The sequence below is a fragment of the Sparus aurata genome, chromosome 4 (assembly GCF_900880675.1).
Source record: "Sparus aurata chromosome 4, fSpaAur1.1, whole genome shotgun sequence".
Taxonomy (NCBI): Eukaryota; Metazoa; Chordata; class Actinopteri; order Spariformes; family Sparidae; genus Sparus; species Sparus aurata.
In genome coordinates this window covers 7,933,935-7,948,005 of record NC_044190.1, presented here as the reverse complement: position 1 = coordinate 7,948,005, position 14,071 = coordinate 7,933,935, and the positions used below count along the sequence as shown (strand labels likewise).

At 40.0% G+C, this 14,071-nt stretch overlaps 1 protein-coding gene across 2 annotated transcripts in view; it reads left to right on the top strand.

Moving 5' to 3' along the window:
• Positions 1–293: 293 nt before the first annotated feature.
• The window catches only part of map2k5 (mitogen-activated protein kinase kinase 5), a 62,392-nt gene continuing 48,614 nt past the window's right edge, over positions 294–14,071 (top strand). For both annotated transcript variants that reach the window (XM_030414800.1, XM_030414801.1), the window contains exons 1-8: positions 294–745; positions 1,009–1,057; positions 1,874–1,941; positions 8,630–8,699; positions 9,415–9,455; positions 10,970–11,037; positions 11,147–11,195; positions 13,365–13,429. In XM_030414800.1, coding sequence (XP_030270660.1) covers positions 614–745; positions 1,009–1,057; positions 1,874–1,941; positions 8,630–8,699; positions 9,415–9,455; positions 10,970–11,037; positions 11,147–11,195; positions 13,365–13,429 — 542 coding nt within the window. In that variant the 5' untranslated portion in view covers positions 294–613. The remainder of the gene's footprint in view (positions 746–1,008; positions 1,058–1,873; positions 1,942–8,629; positions 8,700–9,414; positions 9,456–10,969; positions 11,038–11,146; positions 11,196–13,364; positions 13,430–14,071) is intronic.

Sequence of the window (14,071 nt, the reverse complement as noted above, 5' to 3'; positions counted from 1 at the left end):
GATCATGGTTTGTACAAAACACTTAAAAGTGACAATGAGCTTTTTAAAGAGTAGATTACTATGCAGACGATTTCTGCTGAATAAGTGGCACAACAACCTACATTGACTGCATTTATGGTATTTTTTTTTAATTTTTTTTTATTTGGTCATATTTACTTTGCTTTGTTTGCAGTTATACAATACTTGCAGTACTCAGTGACATCTGGCCATTTCCTCATGTTGACAGTAGACATGTCAGGAGGGGATGCTCAGACTGGGGTCTTTTATTTTGAAATGCACTGGGCGGATGTTGATTCGGAAGCGCTGTTGGAGCAGTTGGGGCTTACTCAAAACTAGCTACATGGCTACAATCCTCCGATAAAACAAAAAAACTTCGCCCGAGACAGCGGGCAGAAAACACATTTATAGCTCAGGCTGAACCGTTCATGAAGTTATGACGTGAGGTCGGTGTCGTCAGTTACCGTTGACGATTTTTATGGTCCGTATCACTTCACACAAGTGTCCGGACTGAGCAGGATGCTAGCATGTGTCGTCAGCAAACCACTGCAGGAAATTAGCTTGTTAGCTTAGACAGCCAGTGAAGTGTTATTATGAGGCTTGATTTGTCATCTTTATGCTCATACTCGATTTAAAAAAGCCTTGTAGAATGGACACCGAGGCAATAGTGATCCGTATAAAGACACCGTCAGGGGACATGGACTCGTCCGTCGACTGTCCATCTCTTCTGAACTTCAATGACTTATTGGTGAGCGTCTACAGAGCTACAGAGCTAGCTGTCACCCCTGGATCTACTTCTGTTACAAACTGTTGTACAGTAAAAGAGGTTTATAGTTTGACAGCTTAAGTTTCTGTCTCAACTTGTGTGAGCAAAACAAATGTATCTTAAACGAAACTATCAAGTCATGCATCTGTGTTGTGGAGCTGATCATTCTTTTATCTCAACAAACTGTCTTCATCCATCTAGAGTTGTAAATCTACTTTTATTATGTGACCCTGTCATAATTTCAGGTCGCAATCAGAGATGTCATGCCTGAAGCCACTGTCACGGCCTTTGAATGTAAGTTTCTGTTTCACTCTTATCATGCTGAAACATTTATTTATCCAAGCTGTTGATCACTTAGAAAATGACAAGTCTGAAATACATCACAGTACTTTTCAAACTGATCATCTCAAAGTTCACACCATTGAGGACTTTCTCAGTGATATAGACTGTGTGTTTTGTTGCTAACAAATATTAGTCCTGTAAATCACTAATTTATTATCAATAGTCAAAGTACTGTAATTTACACATCTCTCTACTATATGGGAGCCTTTTAATTATCATTCCCATCAGTTTTTGGGTCAATTAAGGTATGTTTAACGTTACTGAATGTGAAGAGGGCAGGAAAATGCAATGACAGAAGTTGTTTGCATGGTGCTCATCCATGTGTAGGAAAAATAATATAAGGATGCTATTTAAACCATATTTCTGATATTGTGATATGACGATATCAAGTGTTGCCTTTTCCTGGTCTTAAATGATGCATTACAGTAAAGCAGTATAGTTTTCTGAACTTGCCAGACATTATCACTTGTTCTAGTTCTTGCCTTAACACACTTACTCATAATATCCACATTACTGATTGTTTAGCAATAATTCCATTATGTTTAGTGTAATTTCCAAGTTACTACTGATGAAATAACTATATTGGGGTATTTGTGTCAAAAATATTGTAATATTGTATTTTGTTATTATGGCTCAGACCTAGTATTTATAGTATTTCTTTTACACACACATACACACACACACACACACACACACACACACACACACACACACTTGTACACGCACATTTATCCAGTCCAAAACTTAAGATACTTGTGTGTTTCTCAGATGAAGATGAGGTGGGGGACAGGATCACTGTAAGAAGTGATGAAGAACTCAAAGCCATGTTGTCATATGTGAGTATATAAATACATTAATTTGTAATATGTTCATCATGACCTCTATCAATGCCACAAACTGCATGTCTTCTACCACTGTAGCAGTTTTCTTCAGGACTGTTTCTTCATTACAAATTAGTTCTGATCAAACACTGTTCACATTAAGGTCAGAGCTCACTGTGGCCATTTCTCAGCTACATGTCTAGACATTTTGAAAGAGACATCTTCCCTTCTCTGTCACCCATTCAAGGTTTCTCACGTAAACTTTAATGTTCATTTTGTGCAGCTCCTCCAATCTACATCAAGGGTCAATAATGAAGAATTAGAGTGTTGAATGTTGTAGAATTTGTTAAGCCCTCTGGTCAATTCTGTGATTTTGTGGAACACAAACAGTGTCTGAAGTAAACATTGACTCACCTGCTAAGGTGACTGATAGTCGAAGCCAATGTTTTTTTTACCTGTTTTTTTTTTATGCATATTGGACATGATTTTAGTATTTGATTATAAATATTTTAATATTGAATTATAAATATGAAATTATAAATGCTGTAAAAATAGAACTGCCATAGTATAACGATTAAAGTTATCATAGAGGTACTTGAGGACATTTGCTGATAACCATTTGATTTGATTTTCATTTTAGGTTTTAATGTCTTAGTTTACAAGGTGCACTTGAATGCGCCATGAACTTCCTGTCTGTCGGTGCCCATGCGTTGTGTCATACAAAGAGATGTTTAGAAACCAGATTTTACAAGGTCCACCTGAATACACCATCCTGTCCCTGTCCAGCTCACTGTGCCCTGTGAAAGTGAAAGACAGTGAAAAGAGCCGCTCACTTCTCTTTTTCCTTTGGCCAAAAATCGTTGAGAAAGATATCTGAAAACCTTGGTACATAAAGCTGAAACTGTCAGTTTAAGTGTTTGGTCTTCTAGCATGAAAATAGCGTAATGTATTGAAAAGAAGCCACTCAAGAAACAATTTGAAGATTGTTTTTTAATTTTACATTTATTTCTGCAGCAGTATCTTATTTCAGAATTACAGGATGCCTTCCATTGTCACCTAAATCTTCCAGTGACATCTAGTGTTGTTAAAATCACCACCTTATGGCTAACAGTTAAGAAAACACTCACTCTAATGTGATGAAAGAGGCACTATTGGTCTGGTCTAATCTAAAAAGAGAGAGGTGCATGCTGATGATGATACAGGACTGACACATTTTGACCTCTTGCTTCCACTCTACACTATTATTTGCCAGCAGCTCAGCAACTTGTAAAGATTTTTCAGACCATACAGCATCATCCAGTTACATTTAACCTCAGGTAATAAACAGCTTATTGGTGGTTTTCAGCCACACGCACACATGCACAAACATACGCACAAACATACCCTTCCACTACCCATTCAGCTCCCCCACCTACTGCAGTACATTTTTATATTCCACCATACTTACTGTTCATGCCATGGACAGTAAGAGTAATGGCTTGTAATGGGTTTCTCTACGAGGTACACTGAAAGCTAAATGAACTGTCAATTTTTATTATTTATTATTCAGTACTTAAAGTTTTGCCTCATTAAAGAGCGGGGCCCCCTGGGCTGCAGAATTGTTCAAAATCTACTTTCATCTGTGGATGTCTTTTACCCCCCATCAGCTCACAATGATGCTGCTAGAGCCACAGGCACAATTTACACTCCTTGTTTTTTGTCCATTTTTATCATGCATTCACTTGTGGTTGCCTTTTAATCATTAAGTAGCATAGGGTAGCAGGGTGATTAAGCAAAAAGAGACAGCTGTTGTGCCAGTGAGCGTTGTGAAACAAGGATGGAAAAGTATTGACCTCAGCCAGCTTTATTATACACAAATCTAGCTGACTTGTTTTGAGGTAATGTTGCAGTTTTGCTTGCTGTGCTGTGTGTCCTGTGTGAATATGAGTAGCTTTGGAGAAACTCACAGGATTGATCTAACAGTACGGTTTCAGGACCTTCATTTGCTGAGTGTTTTGGTGTCAATACCATTATTTTGTGTTTGCTAAAATTGCACCTTACAATTCATTCAACAACTAAATTGAAATTGACATGCCACAGATCCAGTGCTACTGACCCATTTTATCAGAAAATATGTAAATGCATAAGTTAAGTTAAGATCCTTTTATTATGATTTAAAGCTTATAATGATAAGTCATTTTTTCTAGACTTTCAACTGGAAGTTTAAACTAAGACTAGTTGATCAGTCTAAACGTAGGAAAACGGTGAGAAACCAGCCAAAATTCAACGTAACTAAAGATCTGTTGGAGAAGTGGCTGATTATTACAACAGCATTGAGTCAACACAGTCGATTGGCAAAAAGATGCCACTCAACCGATGTAGTTTTGATGAATATGTAAATCATATATGTCACATATAGAAATGACACAGAAGACACAATATTCTGTGCAAATTATTGTGTACTTTCATAAAATTATGCATTTTACTGACAAAACTGTATGTAGTAATTGGCCAGGTAGCAATGTTTACATCTCACACATCGCTAGTCTTTATCATGACATCAGTGCATATACATTTATGTGGCAGAACAGGCAACATTACATTTACGTTATCATTTTATTTTGTAATGTACAATGACAGCTCATTTTCCCAACATTTTATTCAGATGATGTGAAACACGTCATGGCAATACATTAATTCAGGACCCCGACCTGCACCTCCCTCGACCCAGCACAAATATTTTGTATCCACAGTGCTGCACTGCTTCGTCCACAAATTTCAAAAGCCATTTGTTCGATGAATTTTTTGGCAAACAAATTCAGGAGCCGTGTAATGGCTTTCTGCTCCTCTCGGGACATCCGGGTATACAAAAAGTTGCTGATCACCTGGAAAATACGGGGCTCACTAGAATATGATTTACACTAACCGAGTACTTTAAATGTCTTACGCAAGAGTTATGCATTTCAGCAGTCATTTGCATTTGTGTTCAGATGATTATTTTCATGTCGTGCTTGTTTGCTGTGGTTGCCATTTGGCCTCCTCAGAGACTCTAGTGGATTTTTGCCTCAGTGCTGTTAATTCCAGGTGAGCAGACAGCCATTATGTGAAATTAATAGGAATTAAGAGAAACCAGCATGTTAGGTGAAAGGTGGGATAATTCATTAGAGTCGCTCATGGTTGCTTCTTGTGTGCATGTGTTTCTGTGTGTGTGAATGTTTGTGTGGATAAATATATAACCAGACTTTAAATATGCTGTCACGACACTGTGTTTTTTCTTAGCCAACATCGCTGCTTTAACATTGCCGAATGAAAAATTCATGCTCCTTGTTGCAGAGCAAAATTAATGCTCAAATTCTGCACTTAATTAACATCAGTCTGCAGAGGGCATTTATTGTGAAAAGTATCGCCCATCACTGAGAACATTGATTGCTACATGCTCCTGTGAGACCGACTAGTCTTCCAGGCATCTCTAATCATTGTTCGACACCTTGAAAGACAGACGCCCGTGTTCAAAGTTAAAGACTGGCCTGTGTCAGGTGCTAAAAAAAACATGTGACCTCATCCGTTCCTTGCTCAGCTCCCCCTGGAGGTAGTAGCTCTAATTCCACCATTCTTACTCCCATTTCCCCTTAGTCTGCTAATGATGATGAGACCCAGTCTCTGCTCCTGCTCTCCCACTTGTCCCTCAAGGCTGAGCGATGGTATTTGGCGATCGGACACTGTTTAGTTATTGGCCAACAATGGAGAATGTCTTTTAATAACACACCTACTACAGATTAGGTGGTAATTGCAGCCTTAATCAATAAGCTAGCTGAGCGGAAAATTAAAGGTATGTGAAGCCCGACCCCCCCTACACACCCTCAACACACACAACACGTTTTTTGGTATTAGGCCCATTGTTTGGATGTGGCCTAGTGAGAACGCTGGAGGGCGAAAGCAGAGGGCTAGAAGCGAGAAGGGACCTGACAGTGATAAATAGGCCTTTTAATAACAGCTGTGCCACTTGGGTAGCCATTCTGATCCATTCCCATCCAAGCCGGTCCCATCGTCCTCCCCCTTTCCTCCCCCACAATGAGAGAGCAAATTTACATATCGCTGTGATGACTTGGTAGTTCAGAGCTTATTGTAAGTCAAACACAATGAACATATGTAGGTGTAGACTGCATAAAGACACTCATCCTCTGGAGTGTCTGATGCCGACTACTGTCTGATAATGTTTGTTGATTTGGAGCTTCAAATCGGAGCTGACATAAACAAAACACACACACACTCACTCTCACAGTTTAACAGATGGTTTGGTTAACTGAAACATCAATTATTGCATTGCCTTGGCAAGCGTGTGAGAGGCTCCAGAGTGTGTGTGCACGTGTTAGTCCTGTAGGATACGAGTGTTTGGTGAGCTGTTGACCTGGAGGAGAGAGGGGTTAATGCTACACTCCTTCAGAACAAGCCCACAGGGCATTGGTCCTCATCGGCAACAGCTTTCAGCACAGCATGCTCCCATTTTTGGGAACAGTGCAGACTTATCCTGACGTCATTTGAGAAAAAACTTTTAAAGTTACTAAGGCTTCCTTTTTTATCTGGTCTAAGCTGACATTTTTTTTTTTTAGAAAACACATTTTTAATCAGCGCTTATTTATAAAACAGCTTTGATGGCTTTCTTAAAGTCCCACTCCCAGCAAAACATGTTTTTCTTTTTGCTCCTTTAGTTGTGTGTTTGAGTTTCACTGTGTAGAGTGAGGTGTGTGCAGAGTTTGACACTGGATGTTTTCACATTCATTGCTAAAAGTGTACATTTTCTTTTGTGTTCACTGAAAATCTGGGCCCGTATTCACAAAGACTTTTATCTTAACGTTAGGAGTACTCCTAAATTGGGCTAGTCTTTTCTTAAAAGTAATTCACAAAGCCGCTGAGACCTACTTTTACTTATGAAAACAGTGAACTCCTAAACTAGAAGTAACTCTCTGTTGCTATGGATGACTGGTTGTTGAGTGACAGGGCAGCCCATTGAAAAGTCATTTAGGCTACGCAATGCATGTAGTGAAAATAAGGAAGTTGCCTACAAGCCCATGACAAAGCCTATGAAAAGATATTGGATAAAGAAATGTATTTATGAGGAGAATTAATTGACCCCCCCCCCCAAAACAAAAACCAAAAACGCTTCGGACAAAAATGACAAATTAGAAGATTGCGATGAAAAACGTGAATTGCCAATAAAAGAGGCATTTGCTCGAAAAGCTGCGTCAAACCACTCTCCATTAAATTTCGGGAATCGTGTGTTGATCCGGGCCATTTTGCAACTATGTCCAGTATATTGTAACGTGTGTCAAAGACAATTTGTGTATTGATGGAATGCAACTTTTTCCGATTGACAAAAGCCCTATTCGCACGGGACTAGCATAACGTGGGGACCTCCAGTAATTTGTAATAATTGTGGAGGTTCTCTGTGATCTTAATCCTGTGCGAATCTGCCATGTCCGTAATTTGTAAAGTAAAAATTCCTACGCAAATTACCTACCATATTTCACCAAACACAGAGGTCATTTGATAATATTAGTCCCGTGCGAATCGTCATCTCTGTGATTTGGGGTCGTTTTTTGTTTTTCTTAAGGTTTTTTGTGTTTTCCACCTTTTTTCTGCCTTTTTCCCGGTCCAGAATTATGGAGGCTGCATTGGGAATATAAATTAAAGTTTTGACAGCATTTTGGGTGCAAATTCAGGAGGCTCAGCAGAAGAGCGAAATCTCGAAAGATGATTAGATGGATTACATGCATGGCAGCATGCGGTAAGGAACATTTTTCCATCTTTCAACAGGCTCACCAGTTATTATATTAAAAATATCCATATCTAACAGTTGTGCTGCCCAGTGCGATCGACCTGGGGGATAATGTCAGTAAATTCGAGTTAAAACACAGACTTTGCTTATCCTGTGCGAATGCGCCACACGAAACACGGACGTGGTGGGATAATTTCTAAATAACTTGTGGTCCCCAGGTAATACTAGTCCCGTGCAAAGAGCTGCATTTTCCCCGTAGACAAATGAGTGTTGCCAAACATTTTAACTCTGGCGTTATTGGATTGTTTCAGTTGGTTGGGGACATTATTGCGTCCCTCACCAACTCAACCACAACTTCAATCCCTTCGCGGTCCATCCAACATCGTTTTAATAATTCCCTGTCATTTAGCGTCAAAACATTCGGCTGTGACCAGGTCTTAGTGAGTTAGGAGTCCTCTGGACTAGTTCTAAGGTCTCCCGGACTTAGGTGCTACTTTTAGGCTTAAAATGTTTCGTGAATAACTCTTATTTTCAAAAATTAGGAGTCCTAAAGTTACGACTGACACGCCCATTATTTTTAGGAGTTGCTCCTAAATTCGCCTGTTAGGAGCTACTTTTAGCCTTAAGATTCTTTGTGAATACGGACCCTGATCTTTAAGGGGCGGACCTATTAGCGTGATTTGTAACATCACAAATTGTAAGCAATCCTGGTCAGATATTCAGCATACGCAAGTGGGATGAAAATACATAAACCTCTGAGAAACGCTGAGAATGGACTTGAAGAAGGCATTTTGTGTCCAACAGTTAAACCTTTTATTTTGCATATTAATATGTTCTGTACATTTTAATGAGAGCAAACGTTCTGTTTTAATGTTTTTCATGTTTTAGACAACGTCAGAGGCACAATATTGCTCTCCATTATGTATTGACTTTCTTTTCCCCCTTTAGTACTGCAACACAATGAATGAACAACGCATGAATGGACTGCTGCCGGACCCTCTGCAGATTTTTCCACGAGGTACGGAGTGACATGTTGCAGTTTATCATGGATTGGTAATGCTAAAAGGCTCAATACATCTTTGTAATTAATGTGTTGACAACTAGTCACAAGCAGAAGTTAATTAAATACATTAAATTATTCACACAATTTCACAAATATAGGTAAAAAAATGTGAGCATTCGGTGGCTAGAAGTAACACCGCAGCCTCTGAGCATTAAAATTCATAGGCTCATGCTGTTGTGTTGACAGTCATTTATAAATCTACATTTCTTTTGCTCCAAGGACATTGGAACTACAAGCTTGTGCTCAGGCATTGCCCAAATCTCTGTTGTTTTGTACTTTCTTCCTGAGCTGGTTTTCACTACAAATGCTTTTTCTAAACATTTAATTTTTCAAATGTTCATATGGTTTTCTCACCACTCAAAGTCATACATAACCACTAACAGGCCCTGAGGGTAAAATGATGGAACATTGTATTGTCTCTCTCCTACTCTGCATCTGGCTCTCTCTTTCAGTCTCTTTCTCTGTGATTCTGTTTTTTTATTTCCTACCTCCCACCAGCTGTCTCAAGAGCCCAACATCTCAATCGCTCTCTTGTCTACAACTAATTTCAGAGTAACCTTCATTTCATTTCTTCTTCTTTTTTTTTTCTTTATAAAGAACTGATTCTTTTTCAGCACATTTGTAAATGGCCCAGTGATGTGTTCTACAATCTAGTCAATTACTGTTTCAGCCGGCAAGACTCCAGGGATCCGGAACATACATGGCCTGAAGGTACCTATCTCAATAATTGTTTCAGTTGCCTTACACAGAGAACGAAGGGAGGGGAGGGTGGGAAGTTGAGGCAAATGGATTGGTAACGCTGTGTTCCACTTATTGAAATGTCAATTGAAGTCAAGGCTCTCCTTTTCTTTCGCTCATTTTCTTGCTCCCCTCATCTATGTTTATGTATGGAGATGGCTGGCTGTGGCTTATTCTCTAGCTCACTGTATTCATGTTCCATTTAGACCATTAAGAGCAAGGTGTTGTGCTGAAACCTTGATCCCATTCCAGATCATTACGATCTATGATCCTCTCATTCCATATCATAGGAAGAAGGTAAGCATTGGTTAGAGTGAGTCAATAAGGCAATGTCATTGTTCAACCATGAAATCGTCATTACAAGCCCCCGTCTGCCATTTACAAATGGCCTTCTGCAGACCTTCCCATTTTATGTTTGGCATATGTTGCTATTGAAAATCCTTGCTAATTACCATGGGTTAAATGACTTGACACCTCCTCCATCTCTCCAGATGATCCATGTTATATCCATCTCCATTTCAATGATAAAACAACCCCCCTCTAAATGCTTAAAGTATATCCTCTGAGGAGCTCTGGTAACAACTACTCAACTGTGTCAGTTTTTTTTATTTTATTTTAAGGTCAGGGGTCTGTTTTGAGAAGATGATGTTTTCCAAAAAACCTTTAGTCCTCTGGTAATCTTTCCCCCCTTTTCTCTGGTTTTAATATAAAAGTAATTGGCTGAGGGGGAGTCTTGTGCACTGTTTAAATTAGGTCTTCCTGGGCACTAATTAAAGAGAGAATCCTCGTGCTTTAGTGGACCCAACACACCGGCCTCTTGACCTCAATTAAATTAGTTATTTTTAGTAGCCTCTTTACAGGGTCTTGTCTCTTTTCTTGTGTGCGGGGTGGACCATGGGGGTCTTTGGAGTAAACATAAATGCTGATGAATGTAAGAAAACTATGTTCCTCTCCTCTCCTCTCCTCTCCACTCCACTCCTCTCCTCTCCACTCCACTCCACTCCTCTCCTCTCCTCTCCTCTCCTCTCCACTCCACTCCTCTCCACTCCACTCCCCTCCTCTCCTCTCCCTCCTCTCCTCTCCACTCCTCTCCCTCCTCTCCCTCCTCTCCCTCCCTCCTCTCCCTCGTCTCCTCTCCCTCTCTCCTCTCCCCTCCCTCTCCTCTCCTCTCCCTCCCCTCCTCTCCCTCGTCCCTCTCCTCTCCCTCCTCTCCTCTCCTCTCCTCTCCTCTCCTCTCCTCTCCTCTCCTCTCCTCTCCTCTCCTCTCCTCTCCTCCCTCTCTTCCTCACCCGCCTCCATTCTCTCCTACGAAAGCCAATTAACCTTCAGGCTGAACTGAGAGCTCGTGTTTTGTTCTTGTTCATTAGGGGTTCTGGCCATATGTCTGTCTGTCTGCCTGTCTTTTGGCCTTGACCACTTAAAATGTGTCTGTTGTGCACATGTACGTGTCCTTTCACATTTTTGTGTATGTATTTGCACACCATCAGGTTAATACAAGACCTAACCCAGCCAATGACTGCACTCATGCTGTCCCAGACTCCATGACCAACAACAGGTGAGCTTGCTGGGGCATGAGGAGCATGTTTGACTGCCTTGAATAAACTACATTTGGATGATGGATGAGTAGATTGATGTTTGTGTAACTGTGCTGTTTCCTCCTCCAGCTTAAAGAAATCATCTGCTGAGCTGAAGAGGATCCTGACAAATGGGCAGGTAAGCTTGTGTTTTGTGTTTTGGGTGTAAGTTGTATCTGACCACTGTTATCTCGCTGCTCCTGCTCACTGACGAGAACACATTCACACAAGTGGTTGGCTCCTCTATTGATTGTATGCGATGCCAGTTGAAGCGTGTTATACAGATAGTGTATTTGGTTATCGTCTCTTTACTTTGCTGACAGGGAGCGGGAGGTCTGAGGGTTCCTGAGAGCTAGCCTGTAACAGTCATGTCACACACACACACACACACACACACACACACACACACACACACACACACACACACACACACACATAGTAGCTAGCGTGTCAGGAAGACAATTAAGCCAGGGGCCTCTCAGGTTTCTGCTGTAACACAGTGAACTAATAGAGCTGTTCTCTCCCTTCTCCTCCATCCTTTCATCCATCTCCTTTCATTCTCTTTAACCCCCAAGTCTCACCATGTTATCTAATCAGTTGAGGTGAACTGGGAGAGAAATGTTTGTGTGCATGTATGTTGTGATGCCTGGCTCTTTTTTCTATACAAAATTAAAACTTGGCTTTACACAGTGGTATTATATCAGCCACAGTACAAACAGATAAAAGAAAAATAAACCAGTGCAGAATAATAAATTCTGGCCACTGTGGATGCAAATGATATGTTTTTCATTCCTAGAATGTTTTTCATATTTCATATTTTGCAGTTATCAATTTAGGAATTTTCAGCATACCAGCATTTTGCAATAGAGCTCAACAGTGATCTTTCCCATCCACTTTTACATTCACTTCTTGACATCACAGAACAAAAAGAGTTTTAAGCCTGGAACCAAGCCAACCAACCACCAGATGGATTGTGACCATAAAACATTTGATTCACAATCAAAAAATCTAAAAACAAATGAAAGACAAAAGAACAGGATTGTGTATATAGTAGTTTAAAGAGTGGATGATCACTTGTCTGTAAAACTATAATTCCTCTCCAACGACCTCCAGCTCACAAACACTTGTACAAAGACTGACCAGTGATTTTCACTGTTTTGGAAAATTTTCCTTATCTATAAAAAAAACACACAGCATGTCGTAAAGGGAAATCATGGTTGATAAAGAAACAAATCCATGTTAACAGCAAGCTCCACCAATAATAGACATAGCTGTTTTACCCTTTAGGACTGTAGATAGTGTCGGAAATCTCCATGACATTGAGAGGAAAAACAGGTCTTTTCATTCGTACTTATGTCTTCTTCAGGAGCAAATACAAACATTTCACAATCTTTTATCTTGTGGTTTTATCCACTCAGATGATTGTGGCATTATGACTGATAACATTATCAATTCAGAGTATAAATGGGATTTTTCAGCTACAGAACCTCATTGTTGAGCTCTGTTACCTCGAGTTAAGGTTTTGTTTCATAGTAGTCTCTATGAAATGTAATTCGTGTGTGTATTTAAAGTATGCAACAAATATTTTTAGATATCTTTGTGTGACTGTTTATTTTCAGTGGCAGAATTAAAAGGGAGATTCAAACAAAATTGTTAAGATTAGTAGGACAGTTAGTGTTGTAAAACAGTAATGGAGTCACAGTTTTCCTCAGTTTTTTATAATTTTCCAAACGATATCATCCGACATTGCATTACCTTACTCCACGCTGATTGGGTACTTTTATTTGATGTATTTTCACATTTGTTCTAACTAAATAAGATCCACAGCATTATCTGAGAGCTCTGTTCAGATGAATGTCATCGACCTATTGAAGGATTTTCATTGTTTTTATCAAAATGGAGGAGAGGAGACGGCCATGTTGGGTCATGCTACATTATATTCTACACCGCTGACACTTTTTATTTTATCAAAGTAGAGTGGAACGACAACAGCAGACAAATCGTCATTAAACTCTAGATCAGTCACTCCCCCGCTCACCCAAGCACACTGTCCTCCTTTTATAAATTGGACAGCAAATGTTGTATTGATCTCCTCTTCTCCTGCTCTCCTTATGTTGCTGAACTTGGAGTGACCTGAGTGCTTGTCTTGTTTATAGCCTCCAGTGAAAATGTAGTCCTCCCTCTCTCTCCTTTACTTTCTCTCTCTCACCTGTGTAGTTACGTAGATCATCCACTGGTTGCATGTCTTCTCATGTTATAACATCCATGCACCATTATTGTGTAACTGTGTATGTTTGTGGCTCCACAGATAAATGCCCAAGATATCGACTATCAAGAGCAGCTTGGCCATGGAAATGGAGGCACGGTTTACAAGTGAGTGTTTACTGGCACCAACATTACAAGGCCACAACACAATAATGGATATTGACCCTATATATACTATACACTGCAAATATTAAGGACGAATGTCTCAATTAGTCGCAAGTTTCAGACTGATGTGTTATACAATTCTTGACTTTTCATATTTATTCTGCTCATTTCATATGGCACACGCATCACTCAGTAGGGTTCTGTGAAGGGCACTCGATTATTCACCACACTTCCTCTGTTCCTTCATCTGTCCATTTATCTCGGCATTCAGCGCGACATCTATCAGGCTGGTTGTACCTGCATTTATTTATTCTGGTCTGAAGGTTGGAAACATATATGATATTGATTTGGGGCTGTAAGGTGTAACAGCAATTGACTTAATCTGTCTATAGTACAGCACATTACCTGCCAGGATAGAAGAGCTCCATCCTCTCTGGGCAGACAAATGTGTTACTGCCCTGCTAACGTTATGACAAGGTTGGCATTTGTGGTGCTCTTTTATCCTTCTTTTCCCCACCTTGTGTTTCATCCTACCCATCAATCCTTAGCTATTGAGCTGTTTTATTGAGATTGAAGTATTGATCACTGCTCAGGCTAACCTTGACTTGACAGAGTGGTCTGTTTCAGACTGTCCCCAGCAAACCC